General features: G+C 46.7%; 1 protein-coding gene across 7 annotated transcripts in view; it reads left to right on the top strand.

Annotated features, from left to right (window-relative positions):
- CUX2 (cut like homeobox 2) overlaps positions 1-24354 on the top strand; it is a 267749-nt gene that overhangs the window by 147299 nt on the left and 96096 nt on the right. For 4 of the 7 annotated variants that reach the window (XM_082416718.1, XM_082416722.1, XM_082416724.1 and 1 more), the window contains exons 2-3: positions 10503-10613; positions 14237-14284. The exons of 1 other annotated variant lie outside the window; for it this stretch is intronic. In XM_082416718.1, the coding sequence (XP_082272844.1) occupies positions 10503-10613; positions 14237-14284 (159 nt within the window). Of the gene's footprint in view, positions 1-203; positions 10614-14236; positions 14285-24354 lie in introns of those variants that run through there. 2 more of the 7 variants (XM_082416720.1, XM_082416717.1) reach the window with 1 other exon arrangement.

The raw sequence follows: 24354 nt of genomic DNA, 5'->3' as shown, positions 1-24354 counted from the left end.
TTCTGAGGTTTCCACAGAGCTTCTTGCAACACCCAGTCTCCTCCCCCACCTTAAAAAAGAGGCTACTCAGAGAAATGAATTTGAAAAAGATGTTAAAATGGCACAGACTTCAGCGTTGGTGCCATGGTTTGGAGAAGAGGGGATCAGGATTCAAGGCCCAGCTCTGCTTTTGCCCGACTGTTATCTTGGGTGAGTGATATCATCTCTCTGAGACTTAATTTCCTCATCTGCAGAAGGGGTTAGGAGAGGAGCTGAGCCAAGGCATGAAAAGTTGACACCATGTAGCAAGCCCTTAGCTCGTGTGATATGATGAGTAACCACCACTGTGGCCCCTAGCAAGTGCCTGGCACAAAGTAGGTGCTCAATAAACACTGAAATGAGTGAACGAGTGATTTCTTGATGTGACCCCCTCCCCCTTTTTTAACAGAGGAGAGGGAAGAGCACAGAGAGGAGCTGCCCAGCCAGCTCATGCAGCTGGACCAGATGTATTAGCCCTAAGAGGGGGTACATGGGGTCCCTGGCCCCTCACCTGACACCCACCAGAGTGGGGGCGGGGCTACTCTATTTTCCTGGTGCCCCAAGGTTTTACATCTGAGAACTCCGGAATATAAAGCAGCAATCAAGGGCAGGAGGAAGCGATCAGATGTGGCTCCCGGGTTCGTGGCGAGATAATTAGGTGTTTGATTGGCATCCTCTCTCAAGGACAACCACCTCCAGGTCCCGTCTGCAGCAGGAACTGGCTTGTTTTCCTGGCTGATGCTTGGCGGGGGGCAGGGGGGGCCTTGGAGGCGGGGTGCAAGTGTGAGGCGGGGGGACGTTTGGTGCCGGGATTGGCCAGCACATCTTTCATTTGTTCCTTTAGTCATACATTCATTCAACCAACAAGTGTTGAGCACCTACTATGTACCAAGCATCAGGGATACAGCAGTGGCCCAAACAAACAAAGCCCATGTCCTTCAAGGAGGGTGGCTAGTGGAAATGAACAATAAATAAATAGAGCAGTAACCACATAAATGTGTTGATGACAAGTGCCGTTTAGAGAAATAAGCAGAGAGAGAAGCATGGGTGAGGTAGGGAGGAGGTGCTTGCTGTTTTAAATAGGATGGTAGGACAGGCTTTCGTGAGAAGGCGGTGTAAGAGCTGAGACCTGGAGGAGGAAAGGAGAAGACCCATGTGGAATAAAAACAGAAACAAAAACAAAAACAAAAACCCAGCATTTCAGGCAGAGGGAACAGCCAGTACAAAGGCCCTGTGGTAGGAATGTCCTTGATGTGTTCAAGGACCAGCAAAGATCCTGTGTGGCTGGAGGAGAGTGAGTGAGGAGGGAGTAGAAGCATGTGAGGACAGAAATAAGTCACGCGGGACCTTGACATCGAGGTGAGCACTTTGGCCTTGATGCAGAGTCAGGTGGGAGGTGTGGAAGGGTTTTGAGTAGAGGAGGGACAGGATGTGACTTGGGTTTAACAGTATCCCGGTGGCTGTCGGGTGAGGAAGGGACTGTAGGAGGGTGAGGGCAGCAGTGGGGAGACCAGTGAGGAGGCTCCTATGGTCACCCAGGTGGCAGCAGTAGAGAGGATGAGAAATGGTTGGATCAAGCTGACAGTATTTGCTGATGAGAGAAATGGCCCCACTGCAACTCTGGGCCTCAGCCTAGTACCAGGGCAGGGAAGGTTGCTGCCCTCTCAGGGCTCAGGGCTGGCAGTGGTCCCACCTCAAGCACCAGCCCTGGCCCCTGAGCACCCAAGCACCTCCTGCACCCTGGACCCCCTGCCAGCCACGGGCCTCTCATCCTGCCTGCACCCCTAAGAGAGAAGGCATGCCATGACTTCATGTTACAGCAGTAACTCCTAGATGCAGAGAGGTCAAGGGTCTGCCCAGACTCACAGAGCCAGTAAGTAAGAACGTCTGGACTCGAACCCGCTCTGCCTGCCGAATGTGGGCTCTTGGCCTGCCTCCAGCTAAAAGCAAATTGCCGCTGGATTTTCTGGAAGCCAGAACTTTGGGAGCTGCTAGGAAGGCCTCGTGGACCACAATTTTAATTGCCTATGTGCCCTCCATGACCAAACACTTTGTGAGGGCAGGACTTGGGTCTGACTCGTTCTGGGCAACATCGTAGGCACTTAAATTATAGCTGAGTAAATGAGTGAGTGACTGGATGGATGGATGGATGGATGGATGGATGGATGATGGATGGACAGATGGACAAACAGATGGACAGACAGACTGATAAGGCCCAGCCACGCTCCTGATCTTCAGGCCACATGAGTCCTTGTCTGGGACAAACAGGTAAGGGAAAGGTAGCCCCATGAGCATCCGGAGGAAAGAATGCAGAAGAAAGTGTGACCTTGGCAAGTGGCTTTGTTTCTCTGCAGGTACCCTGTGTAAAATGGCACCTGCATCATAGGACCATTCATTTGCTCCCTCAGCAGATGTTTCTAGAGAATCCACTGCATGCCAAACACTGTTGGGAAAATAAAATGAACTTTTGTATGCCAGTTAACATGGACCTAGTAAGCCCTCTATGGGACAGTTATTATATTATTGTTACCACTGCACTGGGCGTCTGCTAAGAAGTTGTTGGCAGCCTCGCCCACACACCCAGGCCTCACGGTTTGGATACAGTCCTCTCAACGGGCTCTGTGACCCAAGTGTGAACTATCACCCCAGCCCAGATGATGGAATTCAGTAAAGCCAGCTTGGCTGAGAACTGTTTCTCATAGGCACCGCCCCTTGCCGGGGCCCTCGGATAATTTGCCCTACATCTTGGCACCTGAAATTTACATATGGTGCCGGGAGTGTTGGATGGCTCTGGTAACCTGGTCTGTCTCTCGGCCAAGGCTCAGTTATCCATCTCAGCGGGCTGCAGAGCCATCCGTCTTGTCTCCTTGCTCATGGCAGGCCAGCATGTGCCCTTTGTCCCAGGTCATCTCCCGGCCCCCTCCTAGAGCCAGCCTCTGAGGCCACTCTGAAGGCGACACTCCCATCATGGTCCACTGCATCCCCAGAAACCCTCCTCCTCGGTGTCTGCCTGGGACTCTGATGGCAAAGCCCTGAATGGCTCCATGGACCTGAGATACAGAATGGGTTGTTTGGCCCCCCCAAACAGCAAGAGGGCCCCATCTTGCTCCTGCCACAAAGGACTCCTCATGCTTATATCTACTAACGGTCATTCATTCACAAGTGTTTTTTGAGTGCCTTTATGCATCTGGCATTTAGCTAGAACCTGTGGCTACAGCTGCGAGCAAGACAGGCACAGTCCCCACCCATGAGGGACTGACATTCCATTGGAGGGAATATGAGCAATGAAGATCCTAGACACTGTGCCAAGCACTTTACCTGCTTACAATCTGGTTCTCAAGGGTTTACTCAATAACACTTTAGGCACAAATTTTTATCCCCATTTTACAGACACAGAAACTAAGGTTGAGTATCTTGTCCAAGGTCACACTGCTAGTGAGGGGTCAGAGCCAGAATTTTGACACAGGTCTGTGATCCCTGAACATGGTCATTGTTCCCCAGACAAATGAGGCTCTTTCAGGGTTTCTGACACATAGCATTTATGCATTCATTTATTTGACCAACAAACATTTCTAAAGTGCCTACTATGTAACAGGATCTGTTCTAGGCACTGAGCATAAGGAGGAAAGGACCAAAATCTCTGTCTTGCTATCATGGAGTTTTCATTCTAGTAAATAAAATATATAGTGTGTTTGATAGTGATACATGTTAAGAAGAAAACTAAAGGCAGGAACAGAGAGGCCAGTTAGGGGGCTGTCACAATAATCCCATTTCCTCCGTGTGGGATGCTTAACTTTCTTAACCAGCTCATCCCCTGACCCCAGGTCAAACATTCCCACCTTGGTGACTCTTTACCCCAGTCACAGCAAGTCACCTTGCTCTCTGTGTTCCCATCATACTTTATTCATACTTTTCATGTTGTACTTAGGCACACAGTGTTGGAATTGACCTGTGTGTCTCCTCCACTGCACTGTGAACTCCTCAAGGACAGGGGCTATGTTGGTTAGTTTCTGTATACCAGTACCTAACACTGTAACTAGCACAGATTTGGGGCTCAGTAGTTAGTTGGATGGATGATTAGATGGGGATGGGTGGTTCAATGATTAGATGGATGGATGGATGGATGATGGATTGATGACTGGTTGAGTGTGAGTGATTGGATAGATGGATGTTGGATGATCAGTTGGATGAATAGATGAATGGATGATCAGTTGGAAGATAGATGATCTGTTAGATAAATGGATGGATGGATGAGTGGATAAATGGATGGTTAGTTGGGTGATTGGATGGATGTTGGATAAAGGGCTTCCAGCCTGGGTAACTTACTAGGTACTGGCAACCCCTGCCCAAGTTGGGAACCACACAGTGATTTAATTAGTAGAAGTAGGTAAAACTCTTATCTCTCCCTTGCCCCATCAGTTTCCCTACCCATGCAAAGGCAATTCAGGGCATATGTTAGGGTTTCACTCTTCTCCAAGTCTGCTCTGGAGGTGTTGTCTTAATGTGATGGCCTTTGTCCCTTTTACCAGAATTATTTATGCCCTAACTTGTCTTATTTGGTTTCTGAGCTCTTGGAGGATATAGACTGTATCTGATTTCCCTTATCTAATGCCTAGCACACTGGAGATCATGGATGGATGGATGGACGGGTGGATGGGTAGATGGATGGTTGAATGTACAACATCTCTAGTTGCATCTCCCTGCAGTAAAGAGAAAGCAGACTTCCAGGTTTGTGTTGGGGGGAGTTGGTGACTGTATTGAAAGTCATAATCACTGGTCATCCTTGTTTTCCAGACCTGGCCTGGAATCTCAACTGCCACTTCATCCATATATCCTTACAGAAGATAATATACATAAAGTGCTTAGCACATTCCATAAATACTAGCATATATATGTGTGTGTGTGTGTGTGTGTGTGTGCATATGGCATAAATGTTAGCCATGAGCTATTGTTTTCTATAAGGAATGTCTGTGTAAGGTTTCATTTGGCGAAAAAGTTCTAGGCCTTTGAAAAGACAACATCTGGTGGCAAATATCAGAAAGGTATAACAGGGGCACAAAGGAGATGCCCAGACTTGGAGGGGAGGGTTCAGGAATCCTAACTGGAAGAGGGGACATTTAACCCGAGGCACAAAGGATGAGTAAGATCAGCTGCATAGACAGAATGAGATCATCTGAGCTGAAGGAATGAAGTCTGTTGAGCCATGGAGTCGGGAGACCCTGTTGCCTTTGGATTCCTGCAAGGCAGGAAGGTTGGTTGGGAAGGAAACAAAGAGATGGGAAGATGGGAAGGACTCGCAGGGGCCCAGTGACACCTAGATAGGAAGTATGGCGATTGTCCTAGAGCAGTGGAGAGCCACAGGTGGGTTTTGAGCAGAGGAGGGACAAGTTGAGGAAGAGTTTCTTTCCTTTCATGCAACCCCTTCAAAATATGGGAACACCTGAGGTCCTTGCTTCCTTAGCCCCTAATCCCCAGCAGTCACTGCATCGTTTTCAGGTCTCTTCTCAGAGTTGGTATTAGGGGGACGTGTCTGAGTGTGAGGGTGTCTTTGGAGCTGAGAAGAGTGTGAGCACATGCTGGGGGAATTGACATGCATATGCACAATTCAGATGTGTATTTCCCCTGTAAGAACATAGCAGCTAGCTCAAAGTTTTGTACATCATTGACACTTCAGGTCAAGATCATGTGTTAAATTTCTTTCAAAACTAACTATTCTTGTACGATTCCCAGTCCTTCCTGGTTGAGGAAACACAGTTGAACTGAGAATGTTCAACTTGCTCTCCCCATAGAAAACCAACAGTTTTCCGTCCCCACCCAAGAGCTACCTTCCCTCTGAGGAAATCCAGCCTCTTAATCAGCTGTGTGGCTTGGGCAGGTAGCCTAAGCTGTTTTTGCCTTAGTTTCCTCATCTCTAAAATGGGAGACTCAGATTCAGTTATTGTTAGCTAAAGTGTGGGACATACCCCCACTGTTAGGATGTGAGATGACTGTAAGTAGACCTGACATTAGAAGGGATTGACCTGTGTCAGGAGGAACAGTTATCCCTTCTCAGTGGTCATTCATTCCTTCTCATTGGAGCAAGAAGAAAGTCTCTACCTTTAACACCTCTCCAGCACTTGCCTGTCTCCTTTTATAACAAAGACAAACAGCAATGCTTTGTTTTCATTGTACTTTTATTTTAAAGACTACCTTCTGTTTATGGCATAGTGTCCTCTAGTGATAAAAAGAATTTCCTTTTCAAATGTACTTATTTAGGTTAAAAAGAGAAGGAGTTGTTATGTAAACATCAAGAACAGGCAAATTGTATCTAGATGCTAGGGTCAGAATGATAGTTACCTTGAAGGGGGTACTAACTAGGAGAGGGCACAAGGGAACCTTCCAAGGTGCTAGGAGTGTGAATATTCTGTGTATCCACCTGGGCAATGGTTATAAGGGTGTAAAAGTTTGAGCTTAAAATTGAACTTAAAATTATACAAAAAGAAAGAAGAGTCAGTTTGAAGATAAATATCATGGAAATAGTAATTCATGTGGAATATCAATATGGCAAAATGCATGCAGAGGGGTAGTATGACTGGTTGAAGTTCGGACAGTGATGGACTGGACAACCTTGAAAGTTCCTTCTGGCTCATATGTTCTGGGACTGTGAGTGCCTTGGAAGTTCCAAAGGTGCCCAGCAATCTGATGGCAGACACTCTCAGAGCTAGGGCCACTCCCCGGGCAGTGGGCATTTGCCGTGGGCAAGCAGTGGGGCTGTAGGTCCCATCAGAAGAGCCCTTCTTCCCTTCCCCAGCCTCTTCCTGCTGGTCCTAGTCCTGGGTGCAGCTCAGTCCCAGCTTCCTTTCTCTCTGCACACTGGCCCGAGCCTCAGCTGCATCTATCATCTGCTTCAAACTCATTAAAATTATTTCTTTTTTAGTTGCAAATGGGCTGTTTATGATGATCATTATTTGAATGGTCTGCGCCGGGCTCCGGGCTGTCTGTCTGCTGCTGATGGCCAGTTAATCAGATGAGTCTTCTCCCTGCCTGGGCCTGGCCCAAAGTCTGGGGCTGTGTTAATCGTGGCTCCCCTAGGGCTGGGGGCTGGGGGCCAGGTGGGAGAGGATCCCAAGTTCTGCTTGATCATCAAAGAGGCCCTGCTAGCTGTGTATGTGCATGGGGGTTCAGACACTTATTTCTAAAACTCAGCCTCAGACTGGTGCTGGTTTATGTTTATGAGAGTTTTTTATATTCCTTCAAAATAAATACAGTGCTGTGAGCTTTTTTATTTTAAATGTGTTTATTTTAAAAGACATGTCAATTCTGTCGTTGGCTGTCTTGCTCTGTTAATGTTCAAATAGCCTATCTTTTAGGGTGGGAGGGAGTGGTTTTTAATGTCTTTGCCTGATAGAGTAAAACTTGTCAGTACTCTGTCATCCTTTTACTGGGGGGCGGGGGTGTGAGATTTTTACTTACCTGTGAAATCCAGAACTCTTAGAATCACTGATCTAGTGGGGTGTCCTTTGAGCTCTCAGCTTATCTAAATTAGTATCAGCCAACATTTCTTGAACACTTAGTACTGTGCTTGATGCTTTACACATTTATAACATTTAAAACAAGCTCCCTGAACATCCCCCAGCTAGTGGGGAAGTGGAGCAGAAACCCTGTGAAGAGTAGGGCATTACAATTTTGCCTTTATAATCCACCAAGGAGATAATTCACAGCTGAATTATTAGGACTGTAATTTGTTTCTTAGTCCCTGCTTGAATTAACCTTACAAACATATTAATGTGCTCGTCACATGAGATGATGTATATAAGGAGCTTAGCATGGTGCCTGGTACATATAAGCACCCAATAAATGGTAGTTATGATTAGTTACTATTATTGTTGTTGGTGTTGTTAGTGTACTAACCATAGAAATGTGGCAAGAATTCAGAGTTGAAGGATGAGCATAGATGTAAGGCAAAGGTAAGAAGAACATGGACATCAGTCATGATGTCCATCGTCTGCTCCTCTAGGGATGAACAGGAAAGACCCCAAGAGCTGGGCTTCTGTGGGGCTGGGGTTGGAAGCCTGCTGATGTTCCCCATCTGGTCTCACCTCTGCTCTGTCTACAGTGTGGATGCAGCAGACAGATTTGTACCCACCAGCAACCTGGGAGGTTAGGGTGGAGGGAGCCAGTGCAGTCGCACGGCGTCGTTGTCTGGTTCAGCACGTCGGACAGTTGGACTTAACCTGCTCTGAGATTTCCTTTTGGAACTTGAGTTTGATGTTTTAAATAAGGAGTCAAAGTTCAGCCCCCACCAGATTGCTGGGATGCTGGGAGAGGCAGTATCCCAGAGATAAGAACATTGTGTCAGATATATGATCATTCAAAACCGTGTGATGTTAACCCAAGTCCCAGTTCTGTTTGTCCTGTAGCCATGTAAAAATCACCTCTTTATCTTCAAGATGGACGAGAAAAACTAAGAAAAACTGTGAGCACTCTGCCACAACTCAAATTGACCATGACACTCCAGTTACTTCTCTCCTGCCAAGCGAGGGTCTGTCCACCTGGCTGCACCACATAGTTGGTTTTTGTCTGCCTTTGGTCAGTCCCGTTGCTGCTAACACAGATCTCTCCCTAGTCACTCGATATTTTGGTCATGGTCAATTGTGGTTTCTTTATTGGAAACTACAATTATTTTTAAATGATGATAAACCAGAAGTCTCCTTATTTTCTCTGTCACCTTGGTAGACTGTCAGAAATTGTTTCTGTTTCTCTCTCTTCTCTCCCATGACACCTTGTTCCTTACCTGGCTCAAAAATTCAATGGAACGTTTGGACTGGAAGCCCTGCACCTTGGAGTTGGTGTACCCGGTGCTGTGGCATAGAATTGATATCAGCACCTTGGAGAGCACCACACTTCCAAGTCTCTTGCCCCTCTATTTTAATGGCTACTTTCTTGCCTCGATTTTCCTCCCTTCTAGTCTTAATGATTCTCCAAAGAGGTTAGACATTTCTCCAGAAATAGAAATTCCTTCCCCGATTCTCCCAAAGGCTCCATAGGCAGAGACACTTATCCTGGGTTTGGGGTATGCGCTCCAGCCTTTGATGGGTGCGAGGTTTATGGTGCTACAGTGAACTGCTATTGAGCAGATTTACCGACTCTCAGACATGATATAAGACGATTACCATGCATTTCGTCTCTTAGAGGGAAAAGGATTTGCAGCGGGTTAATAGTACTTTTATTTCATTATCTAATAGTAAAAGTGTTTCATTGTGTGTGCAAGATGAATGCGTATTAGCAATGACAAATGGGGTCTTTCAACACGGTGCCGGGCCTCATCATACATATGTTAGATTAAAGAGTTCACCCTAGAAATACACTCTTGCATCTGCTTGTGTGTTTTTAATAAATCTGATTGCAGAAATTTATTGCATCACCGGATTTAGGAAATTATGGGGCTTGATTGCTGCAGATATAATCAGGTGATATATACAGAAATGCTCCTCTAGTTATCGTCCAGAAAAAAGCCCATCTCGGGATGGTGCAAGAAAGCAGCAGACCACATAAACAGAGCATTTCTTGAATTATGCAAATGAAATCCATGACAACTCATGGTGAATTATTCTCCCCTCGTGAAACCGCCACTGTTAAAGTGAAGAAAGCTGCGAGAGGGGTGATCAAATATACATGTACAACCAGCAGACATTGTGTCATGTGTGAGCTGGAGCGTCCCCCACTTCCATCTCTCACTCTCTTTTTTTCCCTCCTTGGTTCATCCTGTAAAAACCTGGTCTGAAACCTTCATTGCACATAAGCAGGCAAGGCTGCTTCCAATCCTTTTCTTCTGAATCCAGGCGTCTTCAGTGAAATATTTCTTATACTTGAAGTGAACCTTAGATAATTTACTGCAGGATACACAAAAGGTCATCTTGCTTCTTATTGGCACCTTCATTTTTCCAAAATCTACAGAAATTAAAAAGCCATCTATATCTTAAAAGGCGTATTTATGAACCCTTAAGTGTAAGTCATAGTTGGAACAGTTCCCACCTCTGATATATGAAAGCTGTCGACAGCACTTTCTTACACTATAATATGCCCATACAATATGCCGCACTTTACTATTTTGACACCGTTTGGAGATGTTTTCTACAGTTACTGACAAGCTTATGCCATCACTCCCTTGGAAATTTAAGAGGTGGGGCAGAGGCGTAGGGGAGAAATGAAAAAAAACAACTCCACCCAACTTTATGGGAGATTATTGATCTGGCCTGACTTCTGACAAGCAAAAAAAGCTGTCCTGGATTTTTTTCGGTTGCATCCCCAGTTTCGTAAATTATTCATTTGTGCCAGGAGTCAATATCCTATCTTTTCTCAGCTTTTTTGTAAGTTAAGGAAACTTGTTTGGAATGCTGTTTTGTACGATGATTAAAAAGGAAAAGGAGGAAAAAAATCTTTTTCTTTTCTCTCTCCCTCTCTCTCTTTTTTTTTTTTTCTTTTTTTTTTTTTTATTGTTCCAGAAGGAGCTTAATTCCGTCGCTTCCGAGCTGTCTGCACGGCAGGAGGAGAGTGAACATTCTCATAAACATTTAATTGAACTCCGCCGGGAATTTAAGAAAAATGTACCTGAGGTACAGTATAGTTGCTATTATAGAATTAACTCAGTAGGAATGCAGATTTTTCTCTGTTCAAACTGTATTTTGAAAACTATAGACATAAGTGACTAACAAGAAAAGAAGCTAATTAGCCACGAAGAAAAATTACAACCCTCAACCTTTCCGTGTTTCTCAGTATAGCGGTTCTCACTGGTGCTGTCTGGAATAAGAGCAGGACGCTTCTCCATGGAAGTCATTGTTTTTGAGGGCTCTATACAACATCCATTTTCCCCTCACATTAATGTCTAATTCAAATGCTTGGCCTTGACGGCAAAGACAACTTGTCTAGAGTTCCTGATTTTATTTTGCTTTCCCATTGGCGTCCGGGAGGTGATGGCTGTAGACTGTCTCACCCTCTCTGGTCCTTCCCTTGATCTCCATGTGTGAAACTGTCTCCCCCGCCTGCCCATAAACGTGCCTCATTCCCCCGCTTCACCTCCTCCTTTGCAACTCCAGCCACCAGCGTTGTCTTTCCCAGCTGCCATGAGGGTGGTCCAGGTAATGGCCAGCCCCTGCAATGTAAGAGTCCCCCAGGGGAAGAGACGAGAATGGACACGTTTCTTTCTTCACAAGGGTGAATGTGTGAATTTTTTTTCCTCCTCTGTCAGACTCCCTGTTGCTTCTCAAATTTTTTTTTTTAGTGATGGAAATAAACACAAATAGGAAAAAGAAAACCTTCTGACTCCATATAATGTTGGCAGGGATGTGACACATCAGAGCCATTACAGGAAACAGATACCCTGCCCATTCCCAAAGCCTGCTGTGCTTCTCTGTGGTCAGCAGAGGGTTGAGCTCTCTGTCCCAGGCTGCTCAGGTGGCCTGGATCTTGGAGGAGGGCCAGACAGGGTCTGCCATTCCAGAGGTATCAGACCTGGACATGTTGATTCCACTCTGCCTGTTGGAATCACCTAGGGGTCCTGTTGCCATCTTACTGATGGAGGCCATGGAAAGATGGAGAAGAAGCAAGCCCACCCAGGAATCAGGCCACATAAGTGCAGAGGGGTCAGTCTCTTAGCTCTGAAGTCCTCCTCACACCAGTCATAAATATCTTTGATTCTTCAAGGCAAGAGTGGGAAGTAGGATCTAGTTAGAACTTGTCCATGGAGCAAGTCTGGGAGGAATCAGGTTTGAGAGCTGAGAGAGAGTACGCTTGTAGAAGGGGCGGGAATCTCAGATCTGAGCGTGTCTCCCATGTTATGGCTTCAGAAAGGCCAAGTTAAATCCTGGGTTTGACTGGGAGCTAAGAAGGCATAGGGAGATTCTGAGCATCCTTCCCTTCCCTCTTAGAACAGAGAACAGCTTGGTCTTTAAACCAGTTTTTCCGCCCAGAAGGAGAGAACCAGAAGCTTTGCCTCTGACTCTCCAATCTCTGGGAAGCAGAGATGAAACGGCCACAGATCTTCACAGCCCACCATTTTGTCCTCCTTCCCACAGGCCACGTGGGAGCCCCCAGGTGATGAGGGAAATCCAGGCCAGGTTTTAAGCCTCTGAGTTCGGCTTACATAATTTTAATACTGCATAATTATGCAATTATGTAATTAGAAGGAATAAGTTTCCATTCCTATTATAGTCGCGCCTCTGAAAATTCTCATTTTTGGAACTAGCCTCTCCTGATGGGGGAGAGTCATGCCAAGACTTTATTTAAGAACATCATCTGGCTGGTGCCCAGCTCACCTCCTGCTGATGCTTTTGCTCAGTTTCCCCCAGGGGTTAAGCAGACAGGGCAGTGGGCTTCTAGAAATGGCTGTCATTGGCCCAAAATCCCACCCCACCCCCACCATGGGTCTCAGATTTGAATCCCCTAAATTCATTTGAGTGTGGGGTTGTGCACAGAGCCTGTTTCGGGAGTCTGTTGACCTGCATTGAAATCCCAACTGCGCCACTCACTTGCTTTGGGACCTTGAACAAGGCAGCCCCTCTCGGGGCCTCTGTGTCCCTTTCTGTAAATTCAGGGGACTGGAGATGGTTTTTGAGCCCTTTCCAACACGGACATTTCCTGAACCCAGACCAGAGGTTTCCTGTTGATGTGTTTTATTTAGTCTGTAAAGGTCTTTCACATTTTACAGTAAGTTGTCGATGTTTAGCATCTCTGGTTTCACCCCAAAGCTTGCATTTCCGATATCTTTTGAGACTGTTCGGTAGATCCGGCCACGTGGATGCTCCACGCCCAGGTGGCAGTCATGAGAAACAGCCGAGCAGCCGCCGCTCACATTACCGAGATGCTGTGCTCCCCGGAGATTTGCCACGGGACAGCCTGTCTCCCTCCCGTCCACTTCCTCCAGCCTCTGTGGGCATTGGAGTTTACAACCCACAATCTAGGTTTTCTTAAGTTTCGTTTTCTGCGCTCAGCCCTTGCACTCACGGTTCTTTATGATCAAATAAATCCACTAGGTTCACACGCACTCCCTACGTCCCTCCTGAAGATCCCCTGCATACATCAGTATATCAGTGGCTCTGAGAAGCCCTGGGGGCCACAAATCAGTGAGGAAAGCATAGCCAGGACCCAGAAGAAGGATTTTTTTCCAGGGCCAGAAGCAACACAATCCTATTTCATAGTTAAGGGATTTTATTCTTCACCTGAAATATGTATTCTTCAGCTCATCTCTTCCTTTCCTGCTTCTGTCTGCTACCCCCTCCCTCTCCATTCTCTCCAGCTCCCCTCAGCTCCTCCTCCCAGGGGGTCTCTTGCGGGCCATAGAAGACAGTGGTTAGCGGAGTCACCAGTGGGTCTCAGAGGAAACTGGAGCATTTATGGTTGGGATCTTGGTACCCTTGGTTCTAATCCCTCTTGCACGCTGGAGAGAACTCATGGGAGTCCACCAGGGATGCCCTTGGGGCTGGGAACCTCAAGGTCACTTGAGAAAGGCATGAAATTAGGGTCTGGAAAGAGGAGGCTGCCTTCTGAAGACAGCCCAATGGCATAGCGTTGATCAAACATTTACACAGCCCTTCCTCTGAGCTAGGTGCCAGGGCAGGTGACCCCACCAAGCCCCCAGAAACCCCACCTTCTGGTGAGGAAGGAGCGACCGTGCAGAGTGGTGTTGCTAAAATGCCAAATGCAGTCTTTGCTGGAGGGGGCAGCTGGGTGGGGAAGCAGAAATGGCACCCTAGGGAGACATCTCCTGAGCAACCTAAAAGACAGAGGTTTTCATGTAGGAGCTTTGGTGACATGGCCCTGGGTGTGGAACCTTTCCAGCCCCTGCTCCAAAAAATGTCCCATGATGGACCACCAGTCCAGCAAGGTACTTTGCATAAAAGAGCATTCCATGATCAAATCCATTTGGGAAATGCTACTTCCTCTCTCCCTCTTCCAGATTCCCACTGTGCATTATATAAAAGGCTCCAAAATGTCCTGCAGGGAAGAAACTTGATGTTGTGCTTGATGTGTCCTAGTCGGATCGGGCTTGGCACCTTGGTGTATGTTTGTGTCTGTCTGTAGGTGTATATATGGGGAACCCTTATGAAATCTCATGGAGTGCAGGTCCCACGGGATACACTTGGGAAATACTGATTTGGGGGACAACAATGAGCTGCAAACAGGGGCCATGGGGGTATCCCACTTGGCACCATGGTGAACTCTTCGCTGATCTCTTTTACAGGAAATCAGAGAGATGGTGGCTCCTGTATTAAAAAGCTTCCAAGCTGAGGTAAGACCCAAGGCCTGTGGCATGTCACAAAAATACTTCCCAGTTCCCTCTCCTCTCCCACCTGGAGTTGCCAGAGGATGCCAGCAGCAGAGACACTTCTGTACCCCCATTGCAAACTGCCCCATGCCCTCCTGATCAGCCATGGTATCATGATAAGAATGGGTTCTCTGTTCTATTTGATGGGATTTCTGCCTGCTCTGAAATCCTCTCTACCACCCATCCTCTGAGGATATAAAATCTACACTTTTCACATCCTTTCCTGCCAACCCATCGGGCCCTAGTTCCTTTGGCAGCAGCTGAGCTGTCCTCAGCCAGTTGTTTCTCTTGCCTTCCTGGATCCCGGGGATGGAGCTGAACCTCCCCTGTTTCTCCTCTTTGCTTGACTTTGTGACCAGGATTCTGAGAATGTCCACTTGTCTGGCTGGTGCAGGAGGTAGGCTAGGAAAAGAATGGAATTACACTGAGTCAGGCGAGTGGAAGGGAGGGCCATTTCTCCAATGTTCTGTCTTCAGGGGTCTCTTCTCCGTCTTCCCCTGTATTCAGGCAGGACCCTGGAAGGATAGGCCCTTCTCAGAGCTCGCCAGTGGAGATGCATTTTAAGTCTGTCGTCTGCCAAGTGCCACATTACTTTAAATCTGTCTCTTCGGAACTGCATAAGCGCATAAGGCAATATTAAAGTAAACAATAACTGGATTTACACAAATGTCGCTGATTTCCATATTTTTCATCCTTTCATTTTATTACTGAGTTGACTGATGTGCTTATTTATTTATAGGGCCATCCGGTATTGATTCATTTGGTTGTAAGGTGCCTGAGCTGGAAGGGGTAGAAAAAAACCAGAAAGAAGACCAATAATGTTGGGAATGTGTTGTCATGGCTTTATGTTTTTAAAAAAAGGCCCCCATCTGCCAGCCCATGGTCCCCTGAGAAATACTCAGCACAGAAGCCCTCTCAGGCAGCTGATCCCTCCGTCCAGCCCAAAGACAGGCAGTGAGTGTCTTGTGTAGAACGTCACTGTCTCAGCCATCCCCTTGCTTGGATTGGTGTGACAGAGCTTCTCTTAGCTACTTAGACCCTCAGTTTCTCTATATGTTAAAGTGGAATAAAGGCACTGCAGATCTCTTCATGTTGTTTTGAGGATTAACTGAATTGTAATGAAAGGAAAGAGTTTAATGTAATTCCCGGTACATGGAGAGCTGCTAGGGAGTGAAGAGCACAGACTCTGGAGTCAACCTGAATTTGAATCCTGCCTCTGCCAGTTACTAGCTGTTTGACCTTAGGCAAGTTACTTGACCTCTCTGTGCCTTTGTGTCATACTCTATAAAATTGGATAATAATTATACCTACTTCATAGGGCTGTGACTGAGGAAGAACAAAGTCAATACTCATGGAGTGCTTAGGACATTACCTTGCATATTAGAAGTCTTATTATTTTATTATTCCTATTATCAGTCACCTTCAACACAGGTTTATTTGGCCTCCACTATGCCTGGGTTGGAATCTGCCTCTTTCCTAACTAGGTGTTCAAGGCTTTTTATCCAAAAGAAGGGGGTTTTCTATCCCTATAGGAAGCAGGCATGACTTATGCCATCTTTCCAATAGGAGAAAGAGTTAAACATTAGATTTCGGCAGTGATCCAGGGAAGACCCAAGTGCAGCATGGTGGAAAGCACATGTGAATCAGACTCGTATGGGCCTGGCTTGAATTTCAGCCCTGCTGCTTATACTAGCTGTGTGACCTGGGAGAAGTTCCTCCACCTCTCTGAGCTGCAGCTTTCCTCCTCTCGTAAGTGAGGCTAACAGTAAGGATTCTAAGAACTAAGCAGGGTGGAGGCAGTTGACATGGTGTTTGGCACACAGTTGGTGCTCAGTAAGTGCAGGAGGAGAGAGAGAGTCTTAATGGGGCCAAAATAGGCAAAGCTGAATTTTCATTTCCAAACCCATGTGGCATGTTGAATACACACCATTTTAATAGCTGGGGATCTTCAAGGAACTTCGTTAATTTTTTTAAGAGGGTTTTCCATCGTCCCTTTAATGTACCAAAAAGACTACATTTGTCTGGAGTTTTATTCCCGAAACCCCTGTTTTCTTCATGATCTATTGACTAATCCATTGCGGCCGCCATGTCCCTCCCAGCGCCTCAGGGGAGAAACGCCGACAAAGAAAGGTGTTAATAAAAAGCATCTCCTTCGTCCAGAACAAACTGCACACACATAGGCCGTTTATAATCCAAATTTGATTTTCATTTTAATTTTTTTAATGAGGGTTCATCCTTTATGCCGCTTCCCTCTCGCCATCCACCAGGCTCTGGGCTCAGAGCTGAGGATTCCCAAGTGGGCATTAATCACCTCCCAGGAATATTCCCTGAGGCAAACACCTTCCAGAGTCATATAAACTAACCCATAAAACGCCAAGGCTGAATATCGTGCCCGTCATTCCTTCTTCCCCAGTGTGGGCCTCTTGTTGAAATATAACATGTTCAAGTTCATTCCTTAATTTCACTCCACCAGCCCTGGTGAATACAGCATACGAGCATCCTTTTATCTTTTCATACTGTGTATGTGTGAGGGTCTTTTTTTCTTTTTCTTTCTTTCTTTCTTTCTTTTTTCTTTTTTTTCATGCTGGTGGGAGGGGGGCGGAGAGGAAGTGAATTTGCCCTGCTGTGAATCAAGGAAGCTTTTCCTCTCCGCCTTGATTGCTTAAAGGACAGTCTTGATTCCCCCTGCTCAGGGAAACAAAGACAGCCAGAGAAGGTGGCTTAATGGAGACAGCTTGAAATGGCCAAAGTTTGAATATCCTTGCGCGCAGAGAAAAGAGCAAGACGAAAGCCCCGCTAATTACAAAAGTTGCTTTATGAAAGATAATTCAAAGCAATAATTTAGCAAACATAATCAAGTCGCACAGATGGGGTTGTTGATGGATGGATTGCAACATGCAATTAGCAGTTCTTGCAGTTACATATCATTAACCCTCCGAGCACAAAAATTATTTTCTCATTATTAGTTGAAAAGGTAAAATTAAGCTGACTAGACAGTAAAGGAACAAACTACAATTAATTACCTTCATTTATTACAGTCATTATTTTAAACTTATTTTTACTTGGAGAGAGAGACGAAAACATCTAAATTAAAAGTTTTCTTATGATAAATCAGAGGTGAAACTTTTCTAAGGAGTGTATGCCAGTGGCCCAGCCAGAAGATGGCAAGGCCACTGCTGGGAAATTGTTTTTCCCTGCTTCCTTCCTCTTCCACCTTGAAGGGAATATGGCCTGCATGATGGAAAACCCTTTCTGTTGAGTTGAAACAGACACATTCATCTGGGCCTGATTGAAACAGAGCAGTTTGGGAACCAAGGAGGCTGAAGTGTCCTCTGACCCCCAGGGGAGGCGGGACAGTGTGGAGGTCAGACATCCAGGGTCTGTGTCCCACCCTAACACTGCTTATGTGACTTTGGCAAGTGACTTCATGTCTCTGAGCCACTGTTTCCTCATCTGTAAATAGGGGCAGCTCAGCAGATTGCAAGAGGTTCAGTGGGATTCTCTGTTGAGTGGCCAGCGAGTTATTTGTTCTCATTGTGGTGGGTGTGTTTGGTTCGGGCCTGAGAATGTTCTCTCCCTGTCCTCTTAGGATCAGAGGGGAGCTCGTGTAGCGTGACCACCTTTTAGGAGCTTAGAGACGGGATTAAGATGCCATTTACCAGGAGATAGATCAGATCATCGGTTGAGTCCATGAAGTCATTTATTCACTCAACAAACATTTACTGAGTACCCAGAACCTGAAGTCATCATCGGCTTCCCCCACCATCTGTCCCAGCCCTAGACACTGAGGACTCCCTGCTTCTCCCTCACAGGCAGTCGTGGGTGGGGAAGGGGGTTCTAACCCAGGACAAGATCCCCGGGGGTTTATAGTCTCCATTCCTGAAGCTGAGCTGCATGAGAAGGGCATGGGGGGCATCCTCACAGCTCAGATCACCTGAGACGGGCTCGGCCCTCCCTGCTCTGAGCCCCCGCCCAGCTCTGCATGCCGTGTCCTAATTTGGTCCCTGTGCTCCTCTCCTGTTCCGCATCTGCCCGCAGGACTCTTGCCCTTCCCTTTGAGCCGAAGTTTAATTACAGGATCTTTTTTTTTTCTTTTTGCCTTTTAATATTGTTCGCTCTTTCAGCTGTCTTTGATGTCATAATTCTCTTACTCCCCAGATGACCCTTTCTCTGTCATTTCCAGTACTGGCATGACCATCTCTTTGTAAGTGGGACCCCCTTGGGGCCACAACAGACGTTAGACACGTGCAGTCCTGACCAGCCTACAAGGCCAGGGAGAAATGGCCTCGCTGACCAGTGGGACCCACCAGGAAAGATAAGCAGTGGGAACAAGCATGGGCTTGGAGCCAGATTGGCATGAGCTTGCATCTTAGCCTATCCACCTCCCAGCTGTGTGATCCTGGGCAAGTCACTTAACCTCTCTGGGCCTCAGCTTCCTTGGCTTTTAAATGGAGATAATAATAGTACCCACCTCATAAGGTCGATGACAGGGTTAAATGAGTTGATACTTGAAAAGCCCCAAGAACAAAACCTAGCACATAGTGAGTGCTCTTTGAAGATTAGTCAGCACTCCTAGCTGATGAGCTGAAACTTGCCTCATCACATTTATTCCTCCCATGAGCCCAGTGAGGAAGCCTCTGCTCTCACCCATTCTCAGGTGAGGTAAGTGAGGCTTAGCACCCAGCACATGGTGGTGGGTGGTAACTCAGGCTGGGATACCAGCCAGCAAAATTTATCGAGCATTTAGCAATGCCTGTCATACATCACCACCTCTCAGCAGCATGGCAAGGGAGGCACCACTGGTATTGTCCCCTCTTACAGGTGAGAAGTTGGGTTTCAGAGAGGTTAAGCTGCTTGCCTAAGCTCACACAGCTCTTCACCAGCAGAGCAGAGGGTGAAAGATGCAGATCTCAGCTTCGAGGGCTGAACAGAGCTCCTCAAAGAGCCTGGGGGGTACAGAAGGAACTGAGAATATAGATTCTAGATTGAGGGCCTGAATTGGACACTTGCAGGTGGTTATGGTTGGGAAGGACCTCTGTTCAGCCAGATCTGTGCCTTTTGTTTTTGCTGAGCTATCCAGGCAGAATCCACCAGGGAAGCCCAGCCCCTGCGGAGAGCTGGGATTCAAACCCAGGTCTGCCTACCCAGCCCAGGACTTGGCATATAGCAAGAGCTCAGTAAACAGGGTGTCACTTGCAAGATGCAGTAAGAAAGACTTCTGTCCACCCTTACTGTTCCCTGCTCGCACACCTGCACATACACTCCCCACAGCCGCCTCTGATGACATAATAACTTGGTGATGCAGGTCTCCTTGGCTCCCATAACCCAGTCTGGCTCCTCTGGCTTTGCCCTGCCCAGCTAGGGGTAAAACCCAAACATCCTTCTGAATTTAATATTAAGAACCCACCAAAGCATCACTGAACCTGTCACGCCATATTACAACCAAATTAAGAACCAGCAGCAATCCTCTTTCATTTGGTATCATATACCTTATAAAGTAAATTATTAATGCTTTTTCCTCCCAGTTAAGCAGTTATTTGCAGTTGTTCCGGGTATTTCTCATTAGAAATAACATCATCTAAAGAACGATATTGATTGATTTTTTTAATCTTGGAATCATGGACGTGAACCACATATTTATATGACATTCCCTTTAACTAGAGTTCTCATGCTTTATTTTTATATTATTGATCTTTTTGACACGAATTGCTTTTTGGCCTTGTGCGAGTGTTGTAAGCTTTCTGCCTGCAGAGGAATGGGTCGGGCTGAGCTGGGAAGAGTGATCGCTCCAGCAGCATGGCGGTAACATTCCCACACATTTAACAACAATTAGTCTGTGCTGATGCCATGGTAGGCTTTCGTGTATGAAAATTTACAAGCCTTTTAATGGACTGCATTATGGAAGGCCGTGCGGGGCCAGTCGGTGGGGAGATGAGGCCGCCGGGCGCGCATCCATCTCACGGCACCGAGTGTCTCTCAGCACTCGTGTCTGCCTGGGGGTAGTGGCGATCAAAGCAGACGCTACTGCAACAGCCAGCACGACGCCGGCGTGGGACGAGTGGCCATTCGTGCAGTCACTCATGCATCCATTCAGTAGATGTTTCCTGAGCACCTGCTGTGTGCCAGGCATGGTACTAGGTGCTGGGGCTAAGTGGTGAACATTATTGACTTGTGCCCAAGAAAAGGTTGAGGACCACTGTGTGCCAAGAGCCATGCTAAGCACTGAGGGTAACAGGGTGAACACAGATTATTCATCCGGCTCCCGTGATGTGAAGTAGAAGTGACATGAGCCTAGATCCACACAGACCTGGGTTCCAATCCCAGCTCCGTCCTTTGCCAGCGTTCTCGGTGAACCTTGGTTTCCCTGGCTGTAAACTGGGAATGGTAACAGTCCCCACCACGCAGGGAGGCTAGGAGGATTCACACAGGTAAAGAGCTCAATGCAACATAAACCTCCCAGAAATGGGATCGTTGCATCATGATTTAGTGTTGTTGCCCCTTGCCCTCCATCCAGCAACCCTAGAATACACATGCACACTCCTGCTTCCCTTCCAGTTCCACTGAGACCTTCACGCTCTGCAGCATTTATTTGGCACCTGCTGTATACCAGGGTGAGTACCAGGCTCCAGGGATGTGGCAGTGAGCAGCTCCAGATACCGTTGCTGCCTCATGGCACTCACAGCCTTAATGAGAGAGACAGCTGGACACATACCCCTCAGTGCCAATGAAAGTCACGGTTATGATTGAGTTTCACGTGGCCGGGATGTGGGATGGGAGAGATTCAACCAGCCCACCCGTTCCCTCATTCAGAAACTGTTTCTTGTGCAGACCCTGTGTGGGGCCCTGGGGATACAACAGGGAACAAGACAGACAGGGCCCCTGTCCCAGGGGCGCCCAGAACACAGTGAGAGACATGCCTATTTGCATCATGCACGTAAATTATTTGAAGGACAATATAGTGCAGTGGTCAGGAGCACATCCCTACTCTGCTGCTTACTAATTGTGTGACCTGGGGCAAATTATGTTTCTATCTCTATGCCTTGATTTCTTCACCCGTAAAATGGGACTCCTAATATCCCCTCCTTCATAATGTGAGAGTGAGGAGCAAATGAGGTAATAGATGTAAAGGCTTAAACCAATGCCTGATGTAAAGAAAGCTGAGATCAGAGTCAGAGGCTATGATTATCTTGATTATCACAATGATTATGGTTTTGAAATCATCCCACACTGCATTAACTAATTATGGATATGCTAAATGCTGCTGAGGCAAAATGCAGTTGCACCCAGGAAGATCCCAGTCTTATCTTCCTTTGTCCTAGCTCTGAGGCAGAGGGCTGGACTGCTTGACCCACTGGGGTTGTTGCCCAGGGAGAAGGGGGGCCCTGAAGTGCCATCCCCAAGTTTAGGAGAAAGAACCTTCCTGGTCATGGCATCCTCTATGAGGCGGACCCCTCAAGAGGCCCTCAGGCATCCAGTATCACAGTCATACCCTCCCTGTTTCCTGAGTGCCAGGAATAAGACCCAGAGAGGGTGAGAAACTCACCTGGGGTCACACAGCCAGGAGACGGAAGGGCCCTATGTTGTTTCAGATCCATGTAATCCCCTTACCCAGAGTGGCTCCAATCAGGCAGCTGGTGAAGGAAGACAAAGGCAGTGGATTTGGGGTCTCGGAAAACCAGGTCCAAGCCCTACCACCACTCCCTAGCTGTGTTACCTTAGGCAGGTCGCTTTACCTCCAGCCTCAGTCTCCTGTTCTATAAAACGAGTTGTTGTAACACCCACCTTGTTTATCCCTGGGGCTGGGCATGGAAAGCCCACATGGTCACCCAGCTGAAAGGAAGCATCCTTTCTCTAACCCTTTGTTATTCAGAGAATGGTCCATGGGCCAGCAGCATCCACATCGCCTGGAATCTTGGTAGAAATGCAGTCTCATTGGCCCCCCACCCCACCTCCCAGATCTCCTGAATGAGAATTGCAGTTTAATAAGGTCCCCTGGTAAGTCAACTATACTTCAATTAAAAAAAAAAAAATCCCCCAGTAATTTGGTGATTTGTGATTTGTGTACACATTGAAGTTTCAGACGCTCAACCTGAGAGCCCTGGCTGCCCTGAGGGCTTTAAAAAATACCGAAATCCGGGTCCCACCGCAGAGTGGCTGGCATTCTTGGTCTGGCTTGAGGCTCAGGCATCAGGATGTTAAAAGCTTCTGCTGTTGATTCTGATACTTGAGACGCTCTTGCCCTAGAAGCTCACCATCTAGTGGAGGAGACGGACACATGGAAATAACCAGTGGTGTGCTGGTAAATGATGAGCAGCTGGCTATCTGGGGAGCCCTGACTTCCATGGTATAAATACTGCTGCCAGGGCCAATTTCAAGCTGCCAGCCTGGAGCTGAGAAGAGATGCGCAGTAGCATCTTATATAGCATTTCCACCACACAGACACAATAGCTATGCATAACCTCGAAGCACCGGGAGTAGTAATATATCACCAAATAATTAGGAATTGATGAGTATTGAATATGTATTTCCTCTTTCTTTCCATTTTTTTGGTAAAATACACACAACATTTACCACCTTAACCATCTTTAACTGTAGAGTTCAGTGACATTAAGTACCTTCACATTGCTGTGCAACCATCACCACCATCCATCTCCAGAACTTTTCATCTTCCCAAATTGAAACTCTGTTCCCATTAAACAATAACTCCCCATTCCCCACCCCTGGCAATCACAATTCTACTTTCTGTCTCTGTGCATTTGACTACTCCAGGTACTTCATATAAGCGGAACCGTCCAGTGTTTGTCTTTTTGGGACTGGCTTATTTCACTCAGCAGAGTGTCCTCAAAATTCATCCATGTTGTAGTACCATCATTTTTAATACAATTTATGTATTATAATTGTAGGCTTATATGATTTAGAATTTTAATTATGGCCATGTTTAACAACCAGCTTGCAAAACTCCTGAAAATTTAACAATCAGCTTTTGCAAGCTGCTACAGGTCAGCCCCAGCACACCACCGGAAGTACAAGTGAGAACAGAGGTACGAAAGGCAGGCTTTAGGACAGGGGTCTGCAAACTATGGCCCTCGGGCCAAAGCCTATTTTTATAAAATTTTATTGGAACACAGCCATGCCCATTCATTCACATATTGTCCATGGTTGCTTTCCCACCACAGCAGAGAGCACAGAGTTGAGTAGTTGCAACAGAACCTGTATGACCTGCAAAGACAAAAATATTTATTATCTGGCCCTTTACAGAAAAAGCCTGCTGGCTCCTGCATTTAGGTGTACAGGGAGTGGGAGAGATTGAATCTTTTATTATTCATTCATTTATTCATTTGTTCACTCAGCCAGTATATACGGAGCACCTTCTGGGTGCCAGGCACTGTTCTAGGCACAGGAGCAAATAAGACAAAGTCCATTCCCTTCCAGAGCTGACCTTCTGCGGGAAGACAGATGTAATTCAGACTCTTGCACAGCAAGTAAATATATACTTATCAGGAATAGCATGCCAGGTAAACTGAACAGCCTGTGCAAATGCCCTGAGGGAGGATGGAAGTGAGAATTGCAGGGTTGAAAGCCTGGGAGAGTTGGCCAGAGTCAATAGGCCCTCACCTGTGCCCAGACCTCTACCCACCCCTCCCATCTACCCTGCCAAGCACAGTATCACTTTGAGTCAGGCTTACCCTGGCACACTGGCCTCCATTGCTTCCCCACCCTCAAAGGCCACCTCCTAAATTCTCTCCATCCACCTCCCTCCTGGCCTTGCAGCCCACAGTGTGACAGACAAAAGTCTCCTATTTATTTCCTCCACAAGGTTTATAAACTGCCCTCTAATAAAATCATTCTCAGCACAAGCACAAAATAATAACACTTAATTAAAATACATAAAGCCAAATATTAGTGGAGACCAGTGAAGATTAAGATCAACCAAATCCTATGTCCCAGTACTAAGCAGAGGCCTTGCCCTAATGGGAGGGAGTTTCCATTTCTTGAGCACCTACTGGGTACCACACTCAGGGCTGGTTATCTGA

Source organism: Balaenoptera physalus (assembly GCF_965194825.1).
Source record: "Balaenoptera physalus genome assembly, chromosome: 12".
Lineage (NCBI taxonomy): Eukaryota > Metazoa > Chordata > Mammalia > Artiodactyla > Balaenopteridae > Balaenoptera > Balaenoptera physalus.
This window is presented reverse-complemented; position numbering and strand designations above follow the sequence as displayed.